This window comes from Chiloscyllium plagiosum, chromosome 41 (genome assembly GCF_004010195.1).
Source record: "Chiloscyllium plagiosum isolate BGI_BamShark_2017 chromosome 41, ASM401019v2, whole genome shotgun sequence".
Lineage (NCBI taxonomy): Eukaryota > Metazoa > Chordata > Chondrichthyes > Orectolobiformes > Hemiscylliidae > Chiloscyllium > Chiloscyllium plagiosum.
Window position 1 is genome coordinate 3,216,579 of NC_057750.1, and position 24,281 is coordinate 3,240,859.

General features: G+C 42.4%; 1 protein-coding gene across 1 annotated transcript in view; it reads right to left on the minus strand.

The window, feature by feature from the left end:
* Window positions 1-16,095: 16,095 nt before the first annotated feature.
* Window positions 16,096-24,281, minus strand: part of LOC122542749 (calpain-3-like) — a 40,369-nt gene continuing 32,183 nt past the window's right edge. Inside the window, exons 17-18 of the mRNA XM_043680749.1 lie at window positions 17,251-17,309; window positions 16,096-16,340 (exon numbers count right to left, since the gene is read on the minus strand). Coding sequence (XP_043536684.1) covers window positions 16,314-16,340; window positions 17,251-17,309 — 86 coding nt within the window. The 3' untranslated portion in view covers window positions 16,096-16,313. The remainder of the gene's footprint in view (window positions 16,341-17,250; window positions 17,310-24,281) is intronic.

Here is a 24,281-nt window from a genome sequence, read left to right on the forward strand (position 1 = left end):
GACTGATTTTAAGGTGTGTGTTGCTGCTGCACAGGTTTGGCAGACACCTATGTCACCTGCTGTTCTTGACCATGGAGGAAGGTGTGGCTGCTGAAAGTAAATGATTTCACCCACCCTTGTTATGAAGCCTTCTGTTAGATAAATATTTAAGACTCCTGTCAAATGGACATTGGAGGCTCTTGTTGCATGCTTTGTGCAAATCTCTTGAATGGATCCTGGACTTAAAAAAAACCTTGCATTTGTACTGTAGCCTTCATGTCTTCAAGGTGTCCCACATGGTTCACAGCAGAGGAATTATTTTTGAAATGTATTTATGTTTATTGCTCACATTACTGAAAAGAGACCAGGGCCCTTGTTTATGGTGTCAGCTAAAGGATGGCAATTCAGACAGTGCAGTACTCCTTCAGTACTGGGTGGGAGTTTGAACCCTAGGCCTGGTGCAGAGAAAGAAGTGCTACCAACTCAGCTGACAAACTTTTGCAGGTAAAATATGTTCTTTTACAAATAAATAAGTGCATTTCTCAAGCAAGCAGGAAAATCAAACAACATTTTATTTCATTTAAAAAGGCCAAAGAAGAAAGAAAGAAAAGAATAATTTACCATGAGGAGAAAGGACTGCCTCTGACATTAATGAATTCTTTTCAGTGGTAACACTTGAGTAGTTGTGGCTTCTTACTTCTGATGTAAAGGTTACAAAATGATGATATTTCCTGTGTTCAAAACATTGAATTATCACCACTGTTCAGCCCCTGCTGTAAATAAATCATGCAAACAAAACACAAGGATTGTTTTATCTTCTTCTCAAGTTGGGAGGGCTTGTACACTACAGATGTCTTTCTTTCAAATAGATTCTGCTAGTTTCTCTCTTTTAACAGTTCACTCTTGAATCAGTGATGTGGTATTTTTATACTAGAAAAGAGAGTAATTCACAGCTGGTGAAGTAGAAAGATGTTGTGAAGATTCTGTTTACTTTCAAGTTACAGTTGTACTATCTCTACGCCCATCAGTGGAATTCAGTAACGAACAATCATAGAATCCCTACAGTGCAGAAGAGGCCATTCAGTCCATTGAGTCTGCACACTCAGCAGAGCATATGATTCACACCAGCCCCCTACTCCCCGTAATCCTGCATTTCCTATGGATGATCAACCTAGCCTACACATCCCTGGACACTATGGATAATTTAGCATGGCCCTCCATCTAACCTGGAGATAGTGAGGATTACAGATCTGGGAGAGTCAGAGTCGAACTCTAGTGTGGCTCTGGAATAGCACAGCAGGTCAGACAGCACCTGAGGAGCAGGATACTGTCCGTTTTAGACAGGACCCTTCATCAGGACCATCCACCTAATCTGCACATCTTTGGACTGTGGGAGGAAACCAGAGCACGTACAGATTAGGCAAGGAGCTACACCAAAGATTAAAAACACTTTAGTAGAAGATTCACGCCACTCCATCCACTCCACCCAAGGATTCCTGAACATCATCAAAGACATCAAGATAGAAGAGGATGAAATAATGGTCTGCTTTGATGTAACAGCCCAGTTTACATCCATCAACATCAACCAGGTCAAGGAAACGCTGACTACACTATTAGAAGAACCAAAGACACATACACCAAACACCACCAACTTCATTAGCAAGGACAACATCATCAAGCTAGTGGACCTATGCCTTACCACTCACTTCACTTTCAACAACAAAACCTACAGACAAACCAATGGAACACCCATGGGATCTTTGATATCAGGATTCTTAGCAGAGGCAGTAATGCAGAGACTTGAACAAATAGCTCTGCCGACTAACCAACCCAAACTTTGGGTCCGCTACATGTCATCACTAAATGAAACAAATTAGAGGAAACCTTCAAAACCATCAATAATACCCTTACTGGCATAATATTCAGTGAGGCGGAGGAAAACAACAACAAACTGCCATTCCTAGATGTCACAGTAGAGCGAACAGCCAATGGGGAACTTCAAACCAGCATCTACAGGAAAACAACACACACGGACCAAACACTGAACTACAGAAGCAATCATCCCAACACCTATAAATGAAGCTGCATTAGAACATTATTTCACCAAGATACCACACACTGCAGCACAGAGGAACTACAAAGAGCAGAGGAAAATCACCTATACAAACATATTCAAAAAGAATGGGTACACAACAAACATAGTCTGCCAATTTCTCAGCAACAAGCCCAAACAAGGAGACAAAACCCGTCCAGAAACCCTAGCCACTCTCTCCTACGTCAAAGACATCTTGGAAATGACTGTCACACTACTCAGACCTCTTGGCATCATGGTAGCCCACAAACCCACCAACACACTAAAACAGCAGCTAATGAACTTGAAAGACCCACACAGACAACAAGCAAAACTAATGCCATTTACAAAATACCTTGCAAGAATTGTAACAAACAGTACATTGGACAAATAAGCAGAAAACTAACCACCAGGATATTTGAACATCAACTAGCCACAAAAAGACATGACTCACTCTCACTAGTATCCTTACATACAGATGAGGAAGGACACCACTCCGACTGGGACAACACATCCATCATAGGACAAGCCAAACGGACACGCAAGGGAATTCCTGGAAGCATGGGATTCCAACCGATTTCTATGAACAAACACATTGACTTGGACCCTGTTTACCACCCTCTGAGACAAAGAACAGGAAATGACATCACCAATCCAAGGAAACCTAAACACAAATAGAAAGCAGGTCACTGACACCAGTATTTCACCCGAGGCTCACTGATGATGTTACCTAGTATGGTGACGAAACATCTGAAAATGAACCTCCCAGCTCAGCAAGCAAACTTACATCCAGAACTTTAACCTGAGCTACAAATCTTCTCAAAACTATCACATGATTTATGTATGGATGCTGGACATCTGCGAATAATTAGAGGTCAGTAATCTAATTGAAAGGTATGGGCGATTCATGTAGTATACTGCCTCTTCACCTGTGGACTCCCTGGTGTCTGCATTCAGTTTGCCTGGCTGTAGAATCTTCACCGACCTGTGATTCAATAAGCATCCATTTCTTTTTCTGGCAAAGGAAATTATACTTTATGTAGGACTGTTCCCAATTTCCACACATCACTTGAAATATCCTTATTAAAATAGAATCATAAAGGATGTTCTCTTGGCCTGAAGCCTTGCTCAGTAGGAGAAGGCATTTCAGAACTGGCCAATTCATTCCATCTGGTTCCTGTTCTCCAATTGAACTGGATTCAGCATAGTGAGCACCAGCTCAGTGATTTAAATCTATAGCTTTTCTGCCTCATCTGGGACAATGTCTGGATTCCACTTTAGACCTGCGCACACTGAAAAAAGAATGGACTAGCGTTTATTGTACATTGCATATTTTATGTCATCAGGCTATACCAAAGCTTGTTGCAGCCATTGTAGAAAGCAAGTTCCCAAAACAAAATCACAGATATTTTTGTACAGCGCAGAAGGAAACCATTTGCTCTTTTGTGTCCATATCCAAATGGACAATTTGCTAATGACCACTTACTTTGCTTTCTACTGATGTTGGTGAGTGATAAATAGCCCAGTGTAATGGGGAGAATACCTGCTGTTGTTCAAAATAGTGATAATGGGATCTTTCAAATTTACTTGAATGACCAGGGAGAAGCCTTTACAATTATGTCCCAGATTGTGCCACTGTCAGGTACAGTGCTTGGCAACAAAAGTGCTGTGATGGACTTTAGCACTTATAGGCCATGAAGGAGGAAAAATAATCCGGTTACAATGACCCACTGGAAAGTTCAGGTGTGAAACAGACAATAAGTACAGTGTCCCCTTGTGATTGACCCACAAAAACACAATTATTCTCAAATTAAGGAGCAATCAACATTAAGCATGCACTGCTCACACCAACAGGACTGCAACCTCTGGTCTACTGACCTCAATCAATTTACCACTAGCAGAATATGTGTACCATTCACAGCTTCTGAGATCTCTTGCCAGTCAGCATGGTGGTGGGAGAAGAGGGGGTCATCATCTGATTGAGTAGCTCCTTGCTGCTTTAGTGAGACTGGGGACAGCACTCCACTTCCCATTGAATCCCACAGTAGGATCATACAGGAGAGAAAGAGGCCACTCATAAAAGCAAAATACTGCAGATGCTGAAAATCTGAAACAAACAAAAAAAGTCATACAAGACTTGAAGCATTAACTCTGCTTCTCTCTTCACAGATGCTGCCAGGCTTGCTGTGTTTCTCCAGCATTTTTCTGTGTTTGTTTTGGAGAAAGAGGCCATACCTGTATCAGCTCTCTGTAAGAACTATCAATTAGTCTGACTTGCCACTTCTTACCGTATAGTACTGCATATTTTTTTCATTTTCAACTACTTAACTAATTTTCTTTTGAAAGTCACTATTGATTCTGCTTCTACTGGCATTTTAGCAAACATATTCTAGATTACAATGGTATCCCTTTAAAGATAATAGGTTAAACTGCAACTTTTCATCCATTAACATTTTTGCAATGTTTCCTTCAAGTGGACCAGATGATCTGGAATGCAACAAAGTCAGGTAAGTATTGCATTCAGGACAAACTAATCATTGGATTGGGTCTAAAAACAGTTAGGAGAAAGTGAGGTCTGCAGATGCTGGAGATCAGAGTCGAGAGTATGTTGCTGGATAAAGCACAGCAGATCTGGTAGTATCCGAGATGCAAGAGAATCAATGTTTCTGGCATAAGCCATTAATCTGGAATGAGGCTTGTGGGTCGGGGCTGAGAGATAAATGGGAGGGAGCTAGGGGTTGGGGGAAGGTGAGGGAGAAGGTGATAGGTCAGAGGGGGGAGTGGTGGACAGGTCCGGAGGACGGTGCCAAGTTGGAGGCTTGGTACTGGGATAATGTGGGGGGGGGAGGGAAAATGAGGAAGCTGTTGAAATCTACATTGATCCCATGTGGTTGCAGGATCCCAAGATGGAGTATGAGGCGTTGTTCCTCCAGGTGTCAGGTGGTAAGGGTTTGGCGGTGAAGGCGGTCCAGGATGTGCATGTCCTTGACAGAGTGGGAAGGGGAGTTGAAGTGTTCAGCCACGGGGAGGTGGGGTTTGTGGGTGCAAGTGTCCCAGAGATGTTCTCTGAAATGACCCGATGTAGAGGAGACCGCACTGGGTGCAACCGATGCAGTAGGTGACATTGGTAGAGGTATAGGTAAATTTCTGACAGATGTGGAAGGATCCCATGGAGCGTTGGACAGAGGTGAGAGGAGTGGTGTGGGCGCAGGTTTTGCACTTCCTTTGGTGGCAGGGAAAGGTGCTAGGAGTGGTGTGTGGGCTGGTGTGGGTGTGGACCTGCTGAGGGAGGCACAGAGGGAATGGTCTTTCTGGAATGCTGATAGGGGTAGGGAGGAAAATATATGTTTGGTGGTGGGCTCCGTTTGGTGGTGGTGGAAATGGCGGAGAATGCTGCGATGTATGCAGAGGTTGGTGGGGTGGAAGGTGAGGACCAGGGGCAGGGGGGTAGTGTCCTTGTTGCGTTGGGAGGGGTGGGGTTCAAGGGTGGTTAGTCGGTCGCCAGAGATGACGATGGAGAGGTCCAGAAAGGGGAAGGAGGTGTGCGAAATGGTCCAGGTGAATTTGAGGTCGGGGTGGAAAGTGTTGGTAAAGTTGATGAACTGTTCATCAACTTTACCAATACCTTCCACCCCAACTGCAAATTCACCTGGACCATCGTGGTCACCTCCCTCCCCTTCTTGGACCTCTCCATCACTGTCTCTGGCAACCTACTCACCACAGATATCTACTACAAGCCCACCGACTCCCACAGCTACGTAGACTACACCTCCTCCCACCCTGCCTCCTGTAAAAATGCCATCCATTATTCCCAATTCCTCTGCCTCTGCCGCATCTGTTCCCAGGATGACTAATTCCACCTTAGAAAGTCCCAGATGGCCTCCTTCTTCCACAATCGCAACTTCTCTTCCCACATAGTTGAAGATGCCCTCTAGCGCATCACCTCCACTTCATGCACCACCGCCCTTGTACCCCACCCCTCCCAACACAACAAGGATAGTACACCCAGCCCTTACCCTCCACCCCACCACCCTTCGCATACATCGCAGCATCCTCCACCACTTCCTCCACCTCCAAACGGACCCCACCACCAAAGATATTCCCCACCCCAATCAGTGTTCTGGAAAGACCATTCCCTCTGTGACTCCTTCATCAGGTCCAACCCCTCACCAGCCCACACACCACTCCTGGCACCTTTCCCTGCTACTGCAGGAAGTGCAAAACATTCCCCTCACCTCCGTCCAAGGCCCCAAGGGATCCTTCCACATCCATCAGAAATTTAACTGTACCTCTACCAATGTCACCCATTGCATCCGTTGCACCGGGTGTGGTCTCCTCTACATCGGAGACAGGACGCCTCCTTGCGGATCATTTCAGAGAACATCTCTGGGACTCCCGCATCCACCAACCCCACTGCCCCGTGGCTGAACACATCAACTCCCCCTCCCACTCTGTCAAGGACTTGCAGGGCCTCCTTCACTGCCAAACTGTTACCACCAGTCGCCTGGAGGAAGAATACCTTGGGACCCTGCAACCACACAGGATAAATGTGGATTTCAACAGCTTCCTCATTTCCCCTCCCACCACATTATCCTAGTCCCAAGCCTCTAACTCAGCACTGCCTCTGACCTATCACCTCCTCCCTCACCTTTATCCACCTATCACTTTCTCAGCTACCTCCCCCCCTCCCATTTATCTTTCAGTTCCCGACCAACAAGCCTCATTCCTGATGAAGGGCTTATGCCCGAAACGATGATTCTCCTGCTCCTCGGATACTGCCTGACCTGCTGTGCTTTTCCAGCATCACACTCTCGACTCAAAAAACAGTTATTAAGCTCCTTAATTAACCCTTCAAGTTGCCTGCTAACATTCCTCCATCTACAATGCCTGAACACTGTTTGCTGTGACTATGATGTTGCTAAACTTTAGCACCCAAATTCAGCCAGAAATGGATACAATGATTTTTACCCTGCATGTTGTCAATGAGCTCAAAAGAAGATTGCTGCTGCCAAATGTATAATTAGGTTTCACCCTGAGACAGGGCTTGTTCAGATGTAGAGCAGACAATTTGAAGAGAAATAAGAGCAGTATGTCAGTAAAGGACTAAACATCTTAAAATACTCCTGACTAACACACAAGTGTTGACACAGTGGGCATTATGGAATATTTATGAGTGACAGATGCAGCCCGTGAGACATGCCATTAATTGTTAAGGTTTCAGTGTACTCATTCAACTACATATTGCTGCTTAAGCACACAGGGATGTAATCAAGTATTGGGGGATCATAAATTCTAATGACACACCTTCGTGTAGTTTTGCTGAATTAAAAAGACTATATAAAAATAATCCACGCACAATTTTTAAATTGTCCTTGGGCTACAGGTGAAGCTGGCCAACACATCGCATTCGCATTGGGATTGTAGTAACTCTTCTTGCTTAGTGGCAATTTTATTTTTAGTTTTACAACTGACTGGCTTATTAGGACACATCAGACGACATTAGAATCACATAGAATAGAGCTGGAGTCATGTGGAGGCCCAGAGCAGCTGGTGGTGGGGATTCCCTTCTCCAAGGACATCAATGAATGAGCTGAACTTTTTTCAAAAGTCTAGGTGCTGTTCTTGTTTTGCCTTAAACTAATGTGACACTGCTTGATTTATTGAATTCATTTTCACAATTTATCTTCGTATAATTTGCATTCATGAGGATTCAGTTGCTAGGCTAGTCTCAGACAATCTCCCTGGCAACTGAGATTGAACCGCATTGTTTGCAGGTTGCTGTTACACTTGATACCAAAGCGAGATTCTCAACATACAGCTGTTGCCATTACTAACACAATCTTTTCCACGTCTATAACATTTCCTGACTGTGTCCTACCCTCAGCTTGCTTGCTGCTAAAACTTTCATTCGTCCCTTTGTTGTTTTGAGATTGGAGATAGTGAGGACTGCAGATGCTGGAAAGTCAGAAACTGATAAAGTGTGGAGCTGGAAAAGGCACAGCAGGTCAAGCAGCATCAGAGGAGCAGGAGAGTCAACATTTCAGGTTGGGACCTTTCATCAGGACTCCGGTTCTGACATGAAATGTTGACTCTCCTGCACCTCTGGTGCTGCTTGATCTGCTGTGCTTTATCCAGCTCCACACTTGATTGACTCATCTTGACATTTGACTGTTCTAATCCACTTCTGGATGGCTTCCCACATTCTACCATTCATAGACTTAAGGACATCCAAAACATTGCTGCCCATGTGCTAATTTGCACTCCTGTGCTCTCAGATCTTCATTGGCTTCCAGTCAGGCAATGGCTTAATTTTAAACTTTTACTTCCTGTTTACGAATCCCTGGTGGACTCACTCCTTTCCTTTTTCTAACCCATGTCAGCCCCTCAATCCTCATTAAACTCTACAGTCATCTAAGTCTGGCCTCTTGAGCATTTAACTGCTTTACCATTGGCACCAGATCTTTACTTGCCTACACCATAAATTCTGAAAATCTTTATCTATCTTTCTCCTCCTTTAAGATACTACTTAAAACCTATCTCTTTTAACCAAACTATTAGTCACCCTTATGACACTTTGTGCTCGATGGTAAACTTTATGATTCTGCTATGAAGAAACTTTGTGTTTTATTACATGAATAGGCACTGTATAGATGTAAGTTGTTGACGTTGTTATTGTTAACTGCGTCACTTCCGGTACTCTCTCACCCAGGTCAGATGGCATCTAAAGCCTCACTTCAGGGCCAAGGGAAGTGCTGTGCTTATGTTGAGATCTTAAACCAAGATTTAGTCTGTTCTCTCAGCTGACATAAAAGAACTAACACAAATGTTTCTTAGAAGGGAAAAGTGAGTTCTGCCTGGTGTCCTAGCCAGTGTTTACTCCCCCATTACCAAAAGCATGCTATCTTACCTTCATCACATTGTGTTTGTGAGATCTTGCTGTGCACAAATTGGCTGTCAAGATTCCTACATTACAACAGTGACTACTCTTCAAAAATACTTAATTGGCTGAAAAATGTTTTGCCATGACCTGAGTTCAAGAAGGTGCCTTATAAACACCCCTATTTTGGTTATATATCTATCTTTTCTACACTCTGCTTTTTCTTCATTTATCTTCCATTTCTGATTTACACAAGATTATAATTCCTCAGTAGCCCTCCAAACCGTCACCCTCATACGTGGACTTGGACAAATCTACAAACAAGCTGTTTACCATGATGCACATCATGGCTGAAATGATTCCTCAGAGTCCAATATCTCATCACCAAGTCACCCTATAGTTACACACGAACAGTCCTTGGCCATAGTACTGCCTCATACAGGGTCAGGTACCAGAGTGTCAGGATCACTGACACTCACTCTTTTCTTCAATCTTTTTTTTTACTGTCTGACCTTCCTGTTTTATTTTTGTTTTTTTTCTTATTTTTACCCCAACACTACAGCCTAACAGCGGTACTCACCCCTTTTTTCTGCCAGCCAGGGCTCCCTGATTGGACCAGAATTAACAGCTCCAATCAGGAAACTCATACTCTGAGGTCCAGCTGACTGACCGTATTTCAATCACTGCAGTGGTCAAGCCTCATTCTGTCCTCATGTCTCAGAATCCCAGATGTATTGTGGTGCAAAAGGATGCCATTTGGCCCATCGTGTCTGCACTGACTCTTCAAATGTGCATCATCACCCAATGCTTTGTCTTACTTTGTCTCCATAACTTTGCATGATATTTTTATCCAAATAATGTCCTCTTAAAAGCCTCAAATGAACTAATCAACCACACTTCCAGCCAGCGCATTTCCAGTCCCTAGCTACTCACTGTCCCTCACCTGCAGACTCTTCCTGAAAGGGATCAGTTGCAAATGAGAATGGCTTCTCTTCCAGGGCATGGAGATCTAGTATTCATAGGGTCATAGGTTGCAATCTTAGTTCAGCAGGAGGCCACTTGGCCCATCATGTGGCCTTTGTAAGAACTGTCCAATTTAGTCCTGCACTCCATTTCTCCATAACCCTGTGAACCCAGCCTTCTTTGGGCTTCAACATGGTTGAAAGTCAGCTAACATGGTGTAGATTAGTTATCAGATCTAGAACACACAGATGCCAGCAAGTAAAATGTTGGTGCAAATTTTGTCAGATTAATTTCAGAGCCTGGTTATCTCCTTGCTCAAAGTCCTCAAAATCACTTCAGCAGGTGTCCACGGATAGGAACCAGGATGTAACGTCTGGCTGATTTTACCTGCCCTAATTCAAAGATACAAAGGTTGCATCTGAGTCCAACTAACTCAGCACTGATTGGGGATCAATTCTCTGCTTCATAATGTTTGATTTTAACATAGAACAGTACAGCATAGTACAGGTCCTCTGCCCTTGATGTTGTGCCAACCTTTTATCCTACCCTACATTCCCTTCATTTTACCATCATATATGTGCCTATCCAAGAGTTGCTTAAATGTCCCTAATGTGTCTGACTCTACCACTGCTGACAGTGCATTCCATGCACCCACCACTCTCTGCATAAAGAACCTACCTCTCTCATCTCCCTGAAACCTTCCTCCGACCACCTTAAAACTACGCTTTCTCCTGATAGCCATTTCTGCCCTGGGAAAAAAAAGTCTCTGGCTATCCAACCTATCTATGCCTCTCATCATCTTGTACACCTCTATCAAGTCACCTCTCATCCTTCTTCGCTCCAATGAGAAAAGCCCTAGCTCCCTCAACCCTTCTTCATAAGACATGCCCTTCAGTCCACGCAGTATCCTGATAAATCTCCTCTGCACCCTCTCTAGGGCTTCTACATCCTTCCTATAATGAGGTGACCAGAACTGAACACAATATTCCAAGTGTGGTCTAATCAGGGCATTATGGAGCTGCAGCACAAGCTCGCAGTTCTTAAACTCAATTCTTCTGCGCCTTCTTAACAACCCTTTCAACTTGGATAGCAACTTTGAGTGATCTACTGATGTGGACTAAGATCCCTCTGTTTCTCCACACTGCCAAGAATCCTGCCTTTAACCCTGTAATCTACATTCAAATTCGACCTTCCAAAATGAATCAATTCACACTTTACAAGGTTGAACTCCATCTGCCACTTCTCAGCCCATTTCTGGATCCTGTCAATGTCCCATTGCAATCTACAATAGCCCTCCACACCATCCACAACTCCATCAACTTTAATGTCATCAGCATACTTACTAACCCATCCTTCCAGTTCCTCATCCAAGTCATTTATATAAATCACAAAGAGCAAAGACCCAGATCCTTGTGGAACACTATTGGTCACCGAGCTCCAGGCTGAACACTTTCCATCTACTACCACCCTCTGTCTTCTTTGTGCCAGCCAATTCTGTATACTGACATTCAAATTTTCCTGTATTCCATGCCTCCTTACTTTCTGGGTGAGCCTACCATGGGGAACCTTAATGAACGTTTGGTAAAATCCATGTACACCACATCCACTGCTCTACCTTCATCAATGTGTTTTGTCACATCCTCAAAAGATTCAATAAGGCTTGTGAGGCATGACCTGTCCCTCAAAGCCATGCTGACTATCTGTAATCAAACTATGCTTTTCCAAATAATCATAAATACTGTCTCTCAGAATCTTCTCCAATAATTTGCCCAGCACTGACGTAAGACTTTCTTGGTATGTAAATCCCAGGGTAATCCCTATTTCCTTTCTTGAACGAGGGAATAACAAGGGACACACCATTCAAGTCCTTATGACATTGCAAAGTGCTTCATAACCAATGGCATAATTAGCAAGTTTAGTCTCTGCTGTTACCAATATGACTAGTAGTTTGTGCAGATCAAGATCTCAAAATAATGGATGAACAAATGGCAGATAATTGGCTTCTGAATATTTTGATGTAACAAATAACTTGGCCAGGAGTGCTTCCTCCTCCTGCAGCACAGTGGCTCAGTGGTGAGCATTGCTGCCTAACAGCACCATGGACCCAGATTCAATTCCACCCTCAGACAACTGTCTGTATGGAGTTTGCATATTCTCCCCATGTCTGCGTTGGTTTCGTCTAGTTTCCTCCCACAGTCCAAAGATGTGTAGGTTAGATGGATTGGCCATGCTAATTTCCCCATAGTATCCAGGGATATGTTGGTTAGGCATGGTGAATGCAGGGGGCTGGAAAAGCACAGCAGATCAGGTAGTATCTGAGGAGCAGGAGAATCAACGTTTCGGGTAAAAGCCCTTCATCAGGAATTTCTCCAGCTCCTCAGATGCTGCATGACCGGCTGTGCTTTTCTAGCACCACACTCTCAACTCTACCTCCAGCATTTGCACTCCTCACTTTCGCCTATGGTAAATGCAGGGCTCCATGGATAGGGTAGAGGGATGGGATCTGGGTGGGATACTCTTCAGAGGTTCGGTATGGGCTTGATGGGCTGAATGGCTTGCTTCCACACTGCAGGACATCTGTGATAATGCTGTATACTTTACATGTATCTGAAAATGGCCAGGCTTAATGTCTGAACCGTAGTAGTCAGTCTAGATTATCATCATTCACTGGAAGACTCAGCTACTTGCTAGATAATCTCCATAACATGCAGACCAGCTATAAATTATAGTTATTAATGTTGACATTTCACAATCTAATTCCAACCAGAAAGAAATTATTGACCTTTTGCCTGCTGTGTCAAATGAGAATGTAAAATGTAGCCAGGCAAGTCAGCCAGAGACAACTCTATACAAAATTACTGGAGGGGTTGCTAAGGAGATTGCTTATTAATGGAGGTTTCACCAAGAGGTCAAGTGAAGAAGAAACTAGCATCTCAATTCTCACTACATTCAAAAGCATTTCATAGTCAATTATTTTTTGGAATACAGTCACTTTTTGGGGGTGGGGGTGTGGGCATTACAGCACTCAATTGGCATACAGCAAGTTCTCACTAACAGCAATGAGGTAAGTGATCAGATATATTGTTCTGATAAAGATTGAGGGATAAATATTTAGCAGGTCACTGGAAGAACACCCTTAGACTTCTTCCATGAGTAATCTTTTTCATTCAGCTGAAAAGGCTGACTGAATTTCAGTTTAATGTTGCATCCAAAGGTACCACCTACTGCATGCAACAGTCCCTCAATCAAAGTATTATAGGATTATCAACTGCAACTCATAACTTCCTAACTCAGGCTAATTTTTAACCCTCTCTTGGAATTACAGAAACATCATTTAAAAATTCAGTTCAATCCATAGTGTGTGCACTGATTATTCAGCCAAGCAGATGTCACTCTCCTATAGGATGTTGAGAAACTTGAAAGGGTTCAGAAAGGATTTACAAGGATGTTGCCAAGGTTGGAGGGTTTGAGCTATAGGGAGAAGCTGAATAAGCTGGGACTGTTCTCCTTGGAGCATTGGAGGCGGAGGGGTGACCTTATAGAGGTTTATAAAATCACGAAGGTGGGGGGAGTCCAGAACTACAGGGCATAGGTTGAGGGTGAGAGGGGAAAGATTTAAAAGGGACCTAAGAGGCAACTTTTTCATGCAAAGGGTAGTGCGTGTATGGAATGAGCTGCTAGAGGAAGTGGTGGAGGCTGGTACAATTACAACATTTAAAAGGCATCTGGATGGTTAAATGAATAGGAAGGGTTTTGATCGATATGAGCCAAGTGCTGGCAAATAGGACTAGATTAATTTAGGACATGAATGATTTGGTCTGAGGGGTCTGTTTCTCTGCTGTACATCTCTATGACTCTTAAATGCACATGAAGACAACACAGTATAAAGGGCCCTTGTGGTGCAGTAGTAGTGTCCCTACCTCTGAGTGAGGAGTCCTGGGTTCAAGTCCCACCTACTCCAGAGGATTCTTTGAATAGGTTAATTTTTTTAAAAGAAAAAAAACTATTTCAGAAGGAGTGGGAGTTAGACAGTAAACTCCAGTGAGGTCAGCTTCCTGTTTTTAAAAAGGTGAATGCTGAAATAAGGAGATGTTTTTTTAAAAAATAAAAATAAACAAAATCAATTTCTTTAAATGCAATTTTTTATTATATAGTATGTGTTATAACTACAGTGCATTACAGTGTGCAAAAAAAATCAAACAAATGAACAATTCCAAATGAGCTACAGTTTTTATATTTAAACTCTTAAAACTGCGAGGTGAGAATTGGTTAATTTCCTGTGGTTTTTACTTCAAATTGCTGCCATTTTTAACCCACTAAAATTGTAAGCAGTCATTCGCTATGTGGAAAATAGCACATATAGGAAAGTACAAAAACAAAATACTCTACTTTGGTTGCTGAAATACTCAGTCGGTCTGGTCTGGCAACATCTGTGCAGAGAAATTGAGTTAACAATTCAGGTTGAGATGGTCTTTCATTGGAACATCAAAAGTGCAGCTTTTTATTTTTATTTTTATTATAGACATTGGGATTTTTAAAAAAATGGGACGTGGATGTTGCTAGCAAGACCATCATTTGTCACCATCCCTAATTATCCCTGAACTGCGCTGCTTCCTCCACCATTTGAAGGCAATTAAAAATTACCAATTAAGGATGGCAGATTTTCCCCCTGAAGAACATCAGTGAATCAGATGGGTTTCCATGACAATCGACAACAGTTCCATTTTTACCATTACTGACACAAGCTTTTAATCACCGATTTGTTAAACAAACTTAAACCTGAAACCATGTCCCCAGAGCACAAAAGTAAAACAAAAAACTGCAAATGTAGGAGATCTGAAATAAAAACAGAAATTGCTTGAGAAATTCAGCAGGTCTGGCAACATCTATGGAGAGAAAGCAGAGTTAGCGCTTCAGGTCTAGTAAACCTTCATCAGTTCTGATGATCTGTTTTCTGCTTTTGTCTCCTCCCTGAGCGTCTATAGATTACTAGCCTAGTGAAAGTATTGCTACCCTGTCATCTCCCTACTGGTTCACCCTTAACTGAGAGACTGAAGTGAATAGCAAACACAATAGTGCAGTACATTTCTAAGGTTAGAAATTGTGCAAGAAAAGGAATTAAAAGTAAGAAAGATTTGTGTTTATGTTGTACCTTTCACAACCTAAGATTTCGCAAAGTGTTTTGAAACTAGTGAGATACTTTTTGAAATGTGGTCACTGTTAAGCAGGAAATATGAGTCTGTCAATTTGTGCAACAATGTAATAACGACCAAGTAATGTTTTCTAATGGTGATGATGGTTGAGGTATAAATATTTAGTAAGAACACCAGCAAGCACTTCCCTGTTCTTTGCTATGAAAGACTCAGGCCATCTACTTAACGTCCCATCCTTAAAACAGCACTTTTGACATTGCAGCTTAATGGACTGGGAATGTTAGTCTGGAGTTTCTGCTCAAATCTCTGGAATGTTAGTTAAATTCACATCTTCGGACTTAGATGAGAAAGACTATGCAACTCGCTGTCTTAACTAACAGGCTGGGGCTGTTTTCCCTGGAGCGTCAGAGGCTAAAGGGTGACCTCATAGAGGTTTGTAAAATTATGAGGGGCATGGATAGGATAAATAGACAAAGTCTTTTCCGTGGGGTGGGGGAATCCAGAACTACATGGAATGAGCTGGCGGAGGAACAGTGGAGGCTAGTACAATTGCAACATTTATAAGGCATTTGGATGGGTATATGAATAGGAAGGGTTTGGAGGGATATGGGCCGGGTGCTGGCTGGTGGGACTAGATTGCGTTGGGATATCTGGTCAGCATGGACGAGTTGGACTGAAGGGTCTGTTTCCGTGCTGTATATCTCTATGACTCTATCACTAACTTCCAGTTAACCGATCACCTATCTGTATAAATGCAACATATTGTCAACTGGCAGCAAGTTGGAGTTCTGAGAAAACATTTCAAGGATTGAGTCATCAATACAGGGAAAAGATGAGTAAATGACTTTGAGTTTTCCTGACGGTGCTGGAATTTCTTGTGGTAAGTGTCTCAATGAGCTATCTACAGTAACACATCAGAAATCAATGAGGATTTTTAAAAATTAATTCATGTGATGAGGACGTCGCTGGCTAGGCTAGCATTTATTATCCATCTCTAATTGCCAGAGCAGAATTAAGAGGCAACTATATTGCTGTGGGTCTGGAGTCACATGTCAGGTGGCAGTTTCCTTCCCTAAAGGACACTGGGAAACAGATGGATTTTCTAACAATCAACAATGGATTAATGGAGAATTTGCCATCGATTTGATGTTATAACCAGGGAGTCCGACTCTGAATGGTTGCCACCAGACTCTCAAGAGCCAAAGCTATTCTGAACCATCTTGAGTGAGAGCTCCTTTTCCAGCTGAGCGACTATATAGGTTGTAAAATCCTAGCTGTACATAGTCATCTGGAGCCACTAGAGGGAAAAGAACAGAAAAAAGTGTATTTAAAGGAAACTAGATTGGGAAATGATAATTCCATATTAGTGCATACAATGACAGCAACTCGTGGAGATGCTAACAACTCATTGCAAGAAAAGTTACATCAAGAACAATATTTGCATCTATAATTTAGTGAAACCTTACAAGAAATGTCTTGGGTATATAATCAGTCAAAAATGACACCGTAACAAATGACATGCAAGTTTAATTGCATACAGTAAATTGGCTAGTTTTGATCTGAATCTTGTTGAAGAGAGACATGTTTCAGGAGTGTTTTGCCATGTACTCATTTATACTTGCTATAAACATCATGCATTCACAGGCAGGGACCCAATCTCCAAAAACAAAATGGGTTTTTTGCTCAAGCCTTGTACCTTTTTTGACTTAATCTGGAGTTTAGGAGCTGATAGTTCTACATTACTTTCCTCATTATAGTGCTTCAACCAATCCAAGTCAACTTGCCAGCCAATCAGCACCCTTTTCTCCTATAGTATAAACTGATGTGATATTTTGAACTTTTGCACTCTTGCGTTTGTCCTGAAGACATAAACCTCAGCAATATGTTTCTCCTGTCAGCAAAATCCAGGTTAGGTATCACCAAAACCTTTGCTCCAGTGAAATGCAAACCAGCTTCAAGCTTAAACAAATCACAAGTTGTTGGGTTGCATTTCACTGGAGCAAGGGCATTCAAGTGCAGTTGGTGTAACTTGATTTGGGCAAGCAAATGTGGAGGAAGTCAGACCATGGTGAGCAGAGGGAAGACCATCAGAGCCCAAGCCAATATGTTGTTATTGGCAGTGAGAAATTATATCTACATTTTGCTCAAGAATTCAATCTTCAAAAAGTGCATCTTTTAGTTACTGGTGAATAAGTCTCCTTACTTACCTCTTTATAGGTGATATTAATCACTCCTGTTCCAAACTTGTCCATAGTTTTGAATGATCCTAGAATGGAAAAAAAAATCTTTAACCGATGTTCACAATTGATTTGAGATTTAAAAGAATATTTGCAATTACTTAAAGGGTCTTGGAATGTATGTGCGATGTTTTCAATTGTGGGGAAGAACACAACTAGAGACATCAATATGATTTAGTCACCAAAACATTCAATAGGAATTTACCCGAAGAGTGGTAAAAATGTGGATCTTGGGACCAGAAGAGCATGGTTGAAGCAAATAGTGCAGTTGCATTTAGGGGCAGCTAAAGTAACATATAAGGGAAAAGAGAATAGAGCGTTAGAATAAATGTTGATGAGGCAAGATGGGAGGAGGCTTGAGTACAGCATAAACACTGGCATGGACTGGTTGGACCAAAACAACTGTGCCATATATCCTATGGAACATACAAAATAGGAGTCGGTCACTTGGTACCTTGAACTTGCCCTGCTATTCAATAACATTGTAGTTGATCTGATTAATCCGCACTGCCATCTAACCTGACCTCCCAATAAGCTCTCACCCCTTGCTTTGCTCTGTGCTAAAACTCTGTTTCCAGAAACTTTTGATTAAGAGACTCCTGAAGACTTGTGACCCTCTGAGGAAAAAAAACTCATCTCTGACTTAAATGAGCAAGCCTGTACCTTTAAACAGTGACCCCTCATTCTAGGTACTCCCACAAGCGGAAACATCTTCTCCACATCTATCAAGTCAAGTTCCCTCAGGATCTTATACATCTCAATCAAGTCATCTCTCACTCTTCTAAACTCCAGCTGATACAAGTAGAGTCTATTCCAACATTTCTTCATAAGACAACCAACCCATTCCAGGTATTAGTCTAGCAAACCTACTCTGAACTGCTTCCAACACATCTGCACCATTTCTTTAATAAGAAGATCCACGCTGTACACAGTATTCCAGATGAGGTCTTACCAAGGCCTGGTATAACTGTAAAACATTCCATATGATATTCTACTCTCTGTAAATTTAATGTCATCTAATGCGTGGCTGCTCATCTCTTAACTAACACCAAGCTCTGTCACTAACACTTCTGTGTTTGCTGACTTAAGCGTTCCTGGTCAAGCCACATCTCAATTTTAAAAGTCTCATCCTGGTTTTCAAATCATTCATTGCCTTGTCCCTCATTAAATCTAATTTCTTCCAGCCCCACAACTTTCCAAGATATTCCCATGCAACTGCTTCTCATTTTGATCCTTGATTTGAAATGGGGGTTCTGGTCTGGGTCAGGAAGGTATAGCAATCTGGAGTAATCAGATTAGCCATTCTTACTGAATGGCAGAGCAGGCTCAGGGGCCAAAGTGGCCTACTTATTCCATTTTGTATGTTCCACCGGATTATGGAGGATTTATGATACTGTCCACTCAGCCCAAATAATCCATGTCAGTGTTTAAGCTTCACTCAAGCCTCTTCTCATCTTTCCTCATCGACCTCCAGGTCTGAGCTTTTGGATGTCTGACCTAGTATCTCCTTATGTGGCTTAGTGTCATATTGTTTTATAATGCTCCTGTGAAATAACCTTGCAGATTTTATTGTGTTAAGAGCACTATGCATATCTTGTTGCCTTTGTCACCTACTCCTTAACTAACTCCTTCCTAAGATCATGCAACTATTTGTGCTTTTAAAATTCAAATGGCAACGATGTAATCAATGTATCACAACCCTCCATCTTTTCTCCCTTATATGCTTTGTTAGCTTCCTCTTAAAATACATCTGTACTATTTGCTTCAAGCACATTCTTGTGGTCATCAGTTCTGCATTCTCACCATTCTTTGGGTAAAAAAGTTATTTCTAAAATTTCCTATTGGATTTCTTGATGACTATCTCATATTGATCATCTCTAGTTACGTCCTGCAAGCCTTTTTTTCAATTGCCTTCGGATACCTGAGTCCCAAGCTCTGGAATTCCATTCCTGACACCTCTCTATCTCAATTTCCTACTCAAAACCTAGCTTTAGAACTGAGCTTTTGGATCAGGATTAGAGTGGCGCTGGAAAAGCAAAAATCAAAAGCCCTTCAACAGGAAGGGCTTTTGCCTGTTGAAGGGCTTTTGCCTGAAACGTCGATTTTCCTGCTTCTCAGATGCTGCCCGACGTGCTGTGCTTTTCCAGCACCACTTTAATCCAACTCTAATCTCTAGCATCTGCAGTATCCACTTCCACCTAGCTGTGCTTTTGGATGTCTGACCTAGTATCTCCTTATGTGGCTCAGTGTCATGTTGTTTTATAATGCTCCTGTGAAATAACCTTGCAGATTTTATTGAGTTAAGAGCACTATGCATATCTTGTTGCCTTTGTCACCTACTCCCTAGCTAACTCCTTCTTAAGACCATGCAACCATTTGTGCTTTTAAAACTCAGATGGCAACATTGTAATCAACTTCATTTACTTTATCTCCTCTTCACTTCCTAACCTTGGTGATATCCTTCACTGAAGGCCTTGACCCTACACTGTCATTTAAAATAAACATTCTTTCTATGCAACAGAACCAGTATTGGCAGGGTGGAGAACTATGTGCAGCATCCGATCTGACCAGTCTGTGGCCTCTCTAGGCGTGTTCACGGTACCTTTTGTCTGACTGATGATCATTCGTATTAAATTGTTGTTCATTTAGGATCAAAGAGCCTTAATTACTGAAGAGTGATGTAATGTTAGATTAATATGAAATAGCATGGCTTCGGAGCAGAAAAAAACCCCCAAAAAATTAATCAACATTCACAAACCTGTACCAAAAGCACACTGCATTTTCTTTAGCAATATGGTTTTCCAGCTGAATCAAGACCCCTTTCTTTTCTTTCAGATGGATGTAAAGAAAATCATTCAGCATGTTTTGAAAGACCACAGGAGCTTTCCTCAGTGTCCTGGTCAATATTTATTACTCCAGCCACCACCACATTTTAAGAAAGATTTGAGTATCATCAAGAGGCTGCAGAGGGAAATAGCAGAATGGTTCCAGGGATGGTAAGGTTTCTGGTACGGAGTTAGACTTGAAAAACTGGGATTATTCTATGTGGAGAAAGAGATTTGGTTGGAGTGTACAAGATTGTGACAGGATTAGAGCTCTTTCCATTAGCTGATTGTAGACCAGATTTAAGATTTTGGGCAAGAGATACAGGGAAAATATGAGGAAAAATCTTTTTATGCAGTGAGTGGAATGACCTAGGATACTCTGCCCATGGAGAGTTGAAAGCTGAAACAATCAATGATTTCAAAACGGATTTGGATGGACTCTTGAAGAAAATAAGTTTTCTGGGCTACAGGGATCAAGTGAGGGAATGGGACTAACTGAATTGGTCCACAGGGACCTTGTATGCACTAAATGGGACGAATATCCTCCACCTTTCGTGCCAAAAAGGTCTATAACTGGAACAGATTACTTGGTCATTTAGCTCAGGCTTGATTGTGGGAGTTTTCTGTGCCCAAGTTGGTTACTATGTCTCCTACAACAGTAAATACACTTCAAAAAAAAACTTAACTGGCTATAAAAGATCATCTTGAAACATGTTATAGAAATGTACATATCTTTTTCTAGCCCACACAAAAATATTCACAAGTTTTCATTGCAATGGAGATTGAGGGCTGGAGGCAGAAGATATATAAATGTAGTGATCCTGTTGTCATGTCAGAAGCTCAGGACCCTGCCCAGGTCACACCCTTTGAAATGGAATTTACACTTTGGTGAAAACACACCTTTAAAAAAAGACAGGACCATAAACAAGTTGTAACACTCCTTCTACAGATTTCTTCCCTGAGATAATAATGCATGAGTAATGAAAGGGTGGAGGATTGGATCCTCACTGATTGTTTCTCAGCACATGCCTACCTGTGGAACTGAGCCAAATGCACAGCATAACAGTCCAGTGGTTATGAAGCTGGGTTAACAACTTAGAAGTCAAGTTCAAATTCCATTGGGTCAAAATTGCAAAAACAAATAAGTCAGTTCAGAAGAATCATATTCTCTCTCTCGCTCTCTCTCTCTCTCCATGGATGCTGCCAGACGTGCTGTGTTTCTCCAGCATTTTGTTGTTATTTCAAATTTCTGACATCCAGAATATTTTGTTTTTATTCAATACATTTTCTGGCTAGCATCAGAAAAATAAACATTAAATTGCTGAATTGTTTAAAAAAAAATTGGTTCATTAATCAAGAGCTGAGAAACAACTTTATTCCTAGCCTTTCTTAATGGGTGGCATGGTGGCTCAGCAGTTAACACTGCTACCTCACAGCACCAGGGACCTGGGTTCGATTCCCACATTGGGTGACTGTGTGTGGAGTTTGCACATTCTCCCCGTGTCTGCGTGGGTTTCCACGCAGGTAAGGTAATGGGTGGCATGGTGGCTCAGCAGTTAACACTGCTACCTCACAGGGACCTGGGTTCGATTCCCACATTGGATGACTGTGTGTGGAGTTTGCACATTCTCCCCGTGTCTGCGTGGGTTTCCACGCAGGTAAGGTGGATTGGCCGTGCTCAATTGCCCATAGTGTGAGATGCAATAGTCAGGGGTAAATATAGGGTAGGGGAATGGGTCTGGGTGGGTTATTCTTCGGAGTGTCGGTGTGGACCTGTTGGGCCGAAGGGCCTGTTTCACAACTGTAGGGAATCTAATCTAATCTAATGGACTCAACTATAATCTCATCATAAGCCCCAAGAGACATAGAGCCACACAGCACAGAAACAGACTCCTTAGTCCACCACAACTATGCAGAACAACACTGGATTTTAGAAAAAAAAAATGGAGCTTAATAAATGGCATTAACAACTTAGGAGTATTGAAACAATATTCTCTGCCCTGATCAGATGTTGATTGAGACCTGATAACACTCATCTGCCTAACCCATAAATTCAGCTTACCTTGAAGTCTATATCAAAATTCAGACAAGATGCAGAGAGCTTTGGAAACTGGGCAGTCATTACAATCCATCGTTGTTCTTTGTCAGAGCCCTGTATGTCAGCCTTGGCTCAGTAGGTAGCACATACTTCTGAATCAAAAAGCTCCTGGTTCAAGTCACACTGCAAGGCTTTTTTTATTATCCTCTCATGGGGATTTCGGTGTCACTGGCCTGACCAGCATTTATTGGTCATTCTTAGTTGCCTCTTGACAAGGTGGTGATGAGCTGCCCTGCTGAACCGCTGCAGTCCATATGATGTAAGTAGACCCACAATACTGTTGAGGGCATGAGTTCTACGAATTTGACTGAGCAAAAGTGAAAGAACGGCGATATATTTCCAAGTCAGGACAGTGAGAGGCTTGGAGGGGAAGTCGCACATGGTGGTGTTCTCGTGTATCTGCTGCCCTTGCCCTAAATAGAAGTGGTTGTGGGTTTGGAAGGTGCTGTCTAAGGGTCTTTGGTGAATGTCTGCTGGGGAACATTTAGATGGTACACACTGCTGCTACTGAGTGGCGGTGGTGTAGTGGATACTTGTGGATGTGGTGTCATTCAAGCGAGGCTGCTTTGTCTTGGATGGTGTCAAGCTTATTGAGTGTTTTTGGAGTTGTAGTCATCCAAGCAAGTGGGGAATATTCCATCACACTCCTTGGACAGACGTTGGAGAGTCAGGAGGTGAATTACTCACTGCAGGATTCTGGCCTGTATGTTGCCACTCCATTTATATGACAAATACAGCTTGAGCACAAAAATCAAAGCTAACACTTCAGTGCAGCTCTGCAGTGATGAAATAGGATAGACCAGATCTAAAAGTTGAAATTCTAAATTGGAGAAAGGCCAAATTTGACAGTATTAGGCAAGAATGTTCAAAAGCTGATTGGAGGCAGATGTTCGCAGGTAAAGGGACGGCTGGAAAATGGGAAGCCTTCAGAAATGAGATAAATTTTATTAAGGACAAAAGGGTATCAAGGGAGAGAATAGAGCCACTCAAAAATCAGCAAGGCGGCCTTTGTGTGGAGCCACAGAAAATGGGGGAGATACTAAATGAATATTTTGTATCAGTATTTACTGTGGAAAAGGATATGGAAGATATAGATGTAGGGAAATAGATGGTGACAGCTTGCAAAATGTCCATATTACAGAGGAGGAAGTGCTGGATATCTTGAAACGGTTAAAAGTGGATAAATCCCCAGGACCTGATCAGGTGTACCCGAGAACTCTGTGGGAAGCTAGAGAAGTGATTACTGGGCCTCTTGCTGAGATATTTGTATCATCGATAGTCACAGGTGAGGTGCCGGAAGACTGGAGGTTGGCAAAAGTGGTGCCATTGTTTAAGAAGGCGGTAAAGACAAGCCAGGGAACTATAGACTGGTGAGCCTGACCTCGATGGTGGAGGGAATCCTGAGTTGTTGGAGGGAATCCTGAGGGACAGGATGTACATGTATTTGGAAAGGCAAGGACTGATTAGGGATAGTCAACATGGCTTTGTGCGTGGGAAATCATGTCTCACAAATTTGATTGAGCTTTTTGAAGAAGTAACAAAGAAGATTGATGAGGGCAGAGTAGTAGATATGATCTATATGGACTTCAGTAAGGCGTTCGACAAGGTTCCCCATGGGAGACTGTTTGGCAAGGTTAGATTTCATGGAATACAGGGAGAACTAGCCATTTGGATACAGAACTGGATCAAAGGTAGAAGACAGAGGGTGGTGGTGGAGGGTTTGTTTTTCAGACTGGAGGCTGTGACCAGTGAGTGCCACAAGGATTGGTGCTGGGCCCTCTACTTTTTGTCATTTACATAAATGATTTGGATGCGAGCATAAGAGGTACAGTTAGTAAGTTTGCAGATGACACCAAAACTGGAGGTGTAGTGGACAGGGAAGAGGGTTACCTCAGATTACTAGGTAAAAACAATGACTGCACATGCTGGAAACCAGATTTTGGATTAGTGGTGCTGGAAGAGCACAGCAGTTCAGGCAGCATCCGAGGAGCAGTAAAATCGACGTTTCGGGCAAAAGCCCTTCATCAGGAATAAAGGCAGAGAGCCTGAAGCGTGGAGAGATAAGCTAGAGGAGGGTG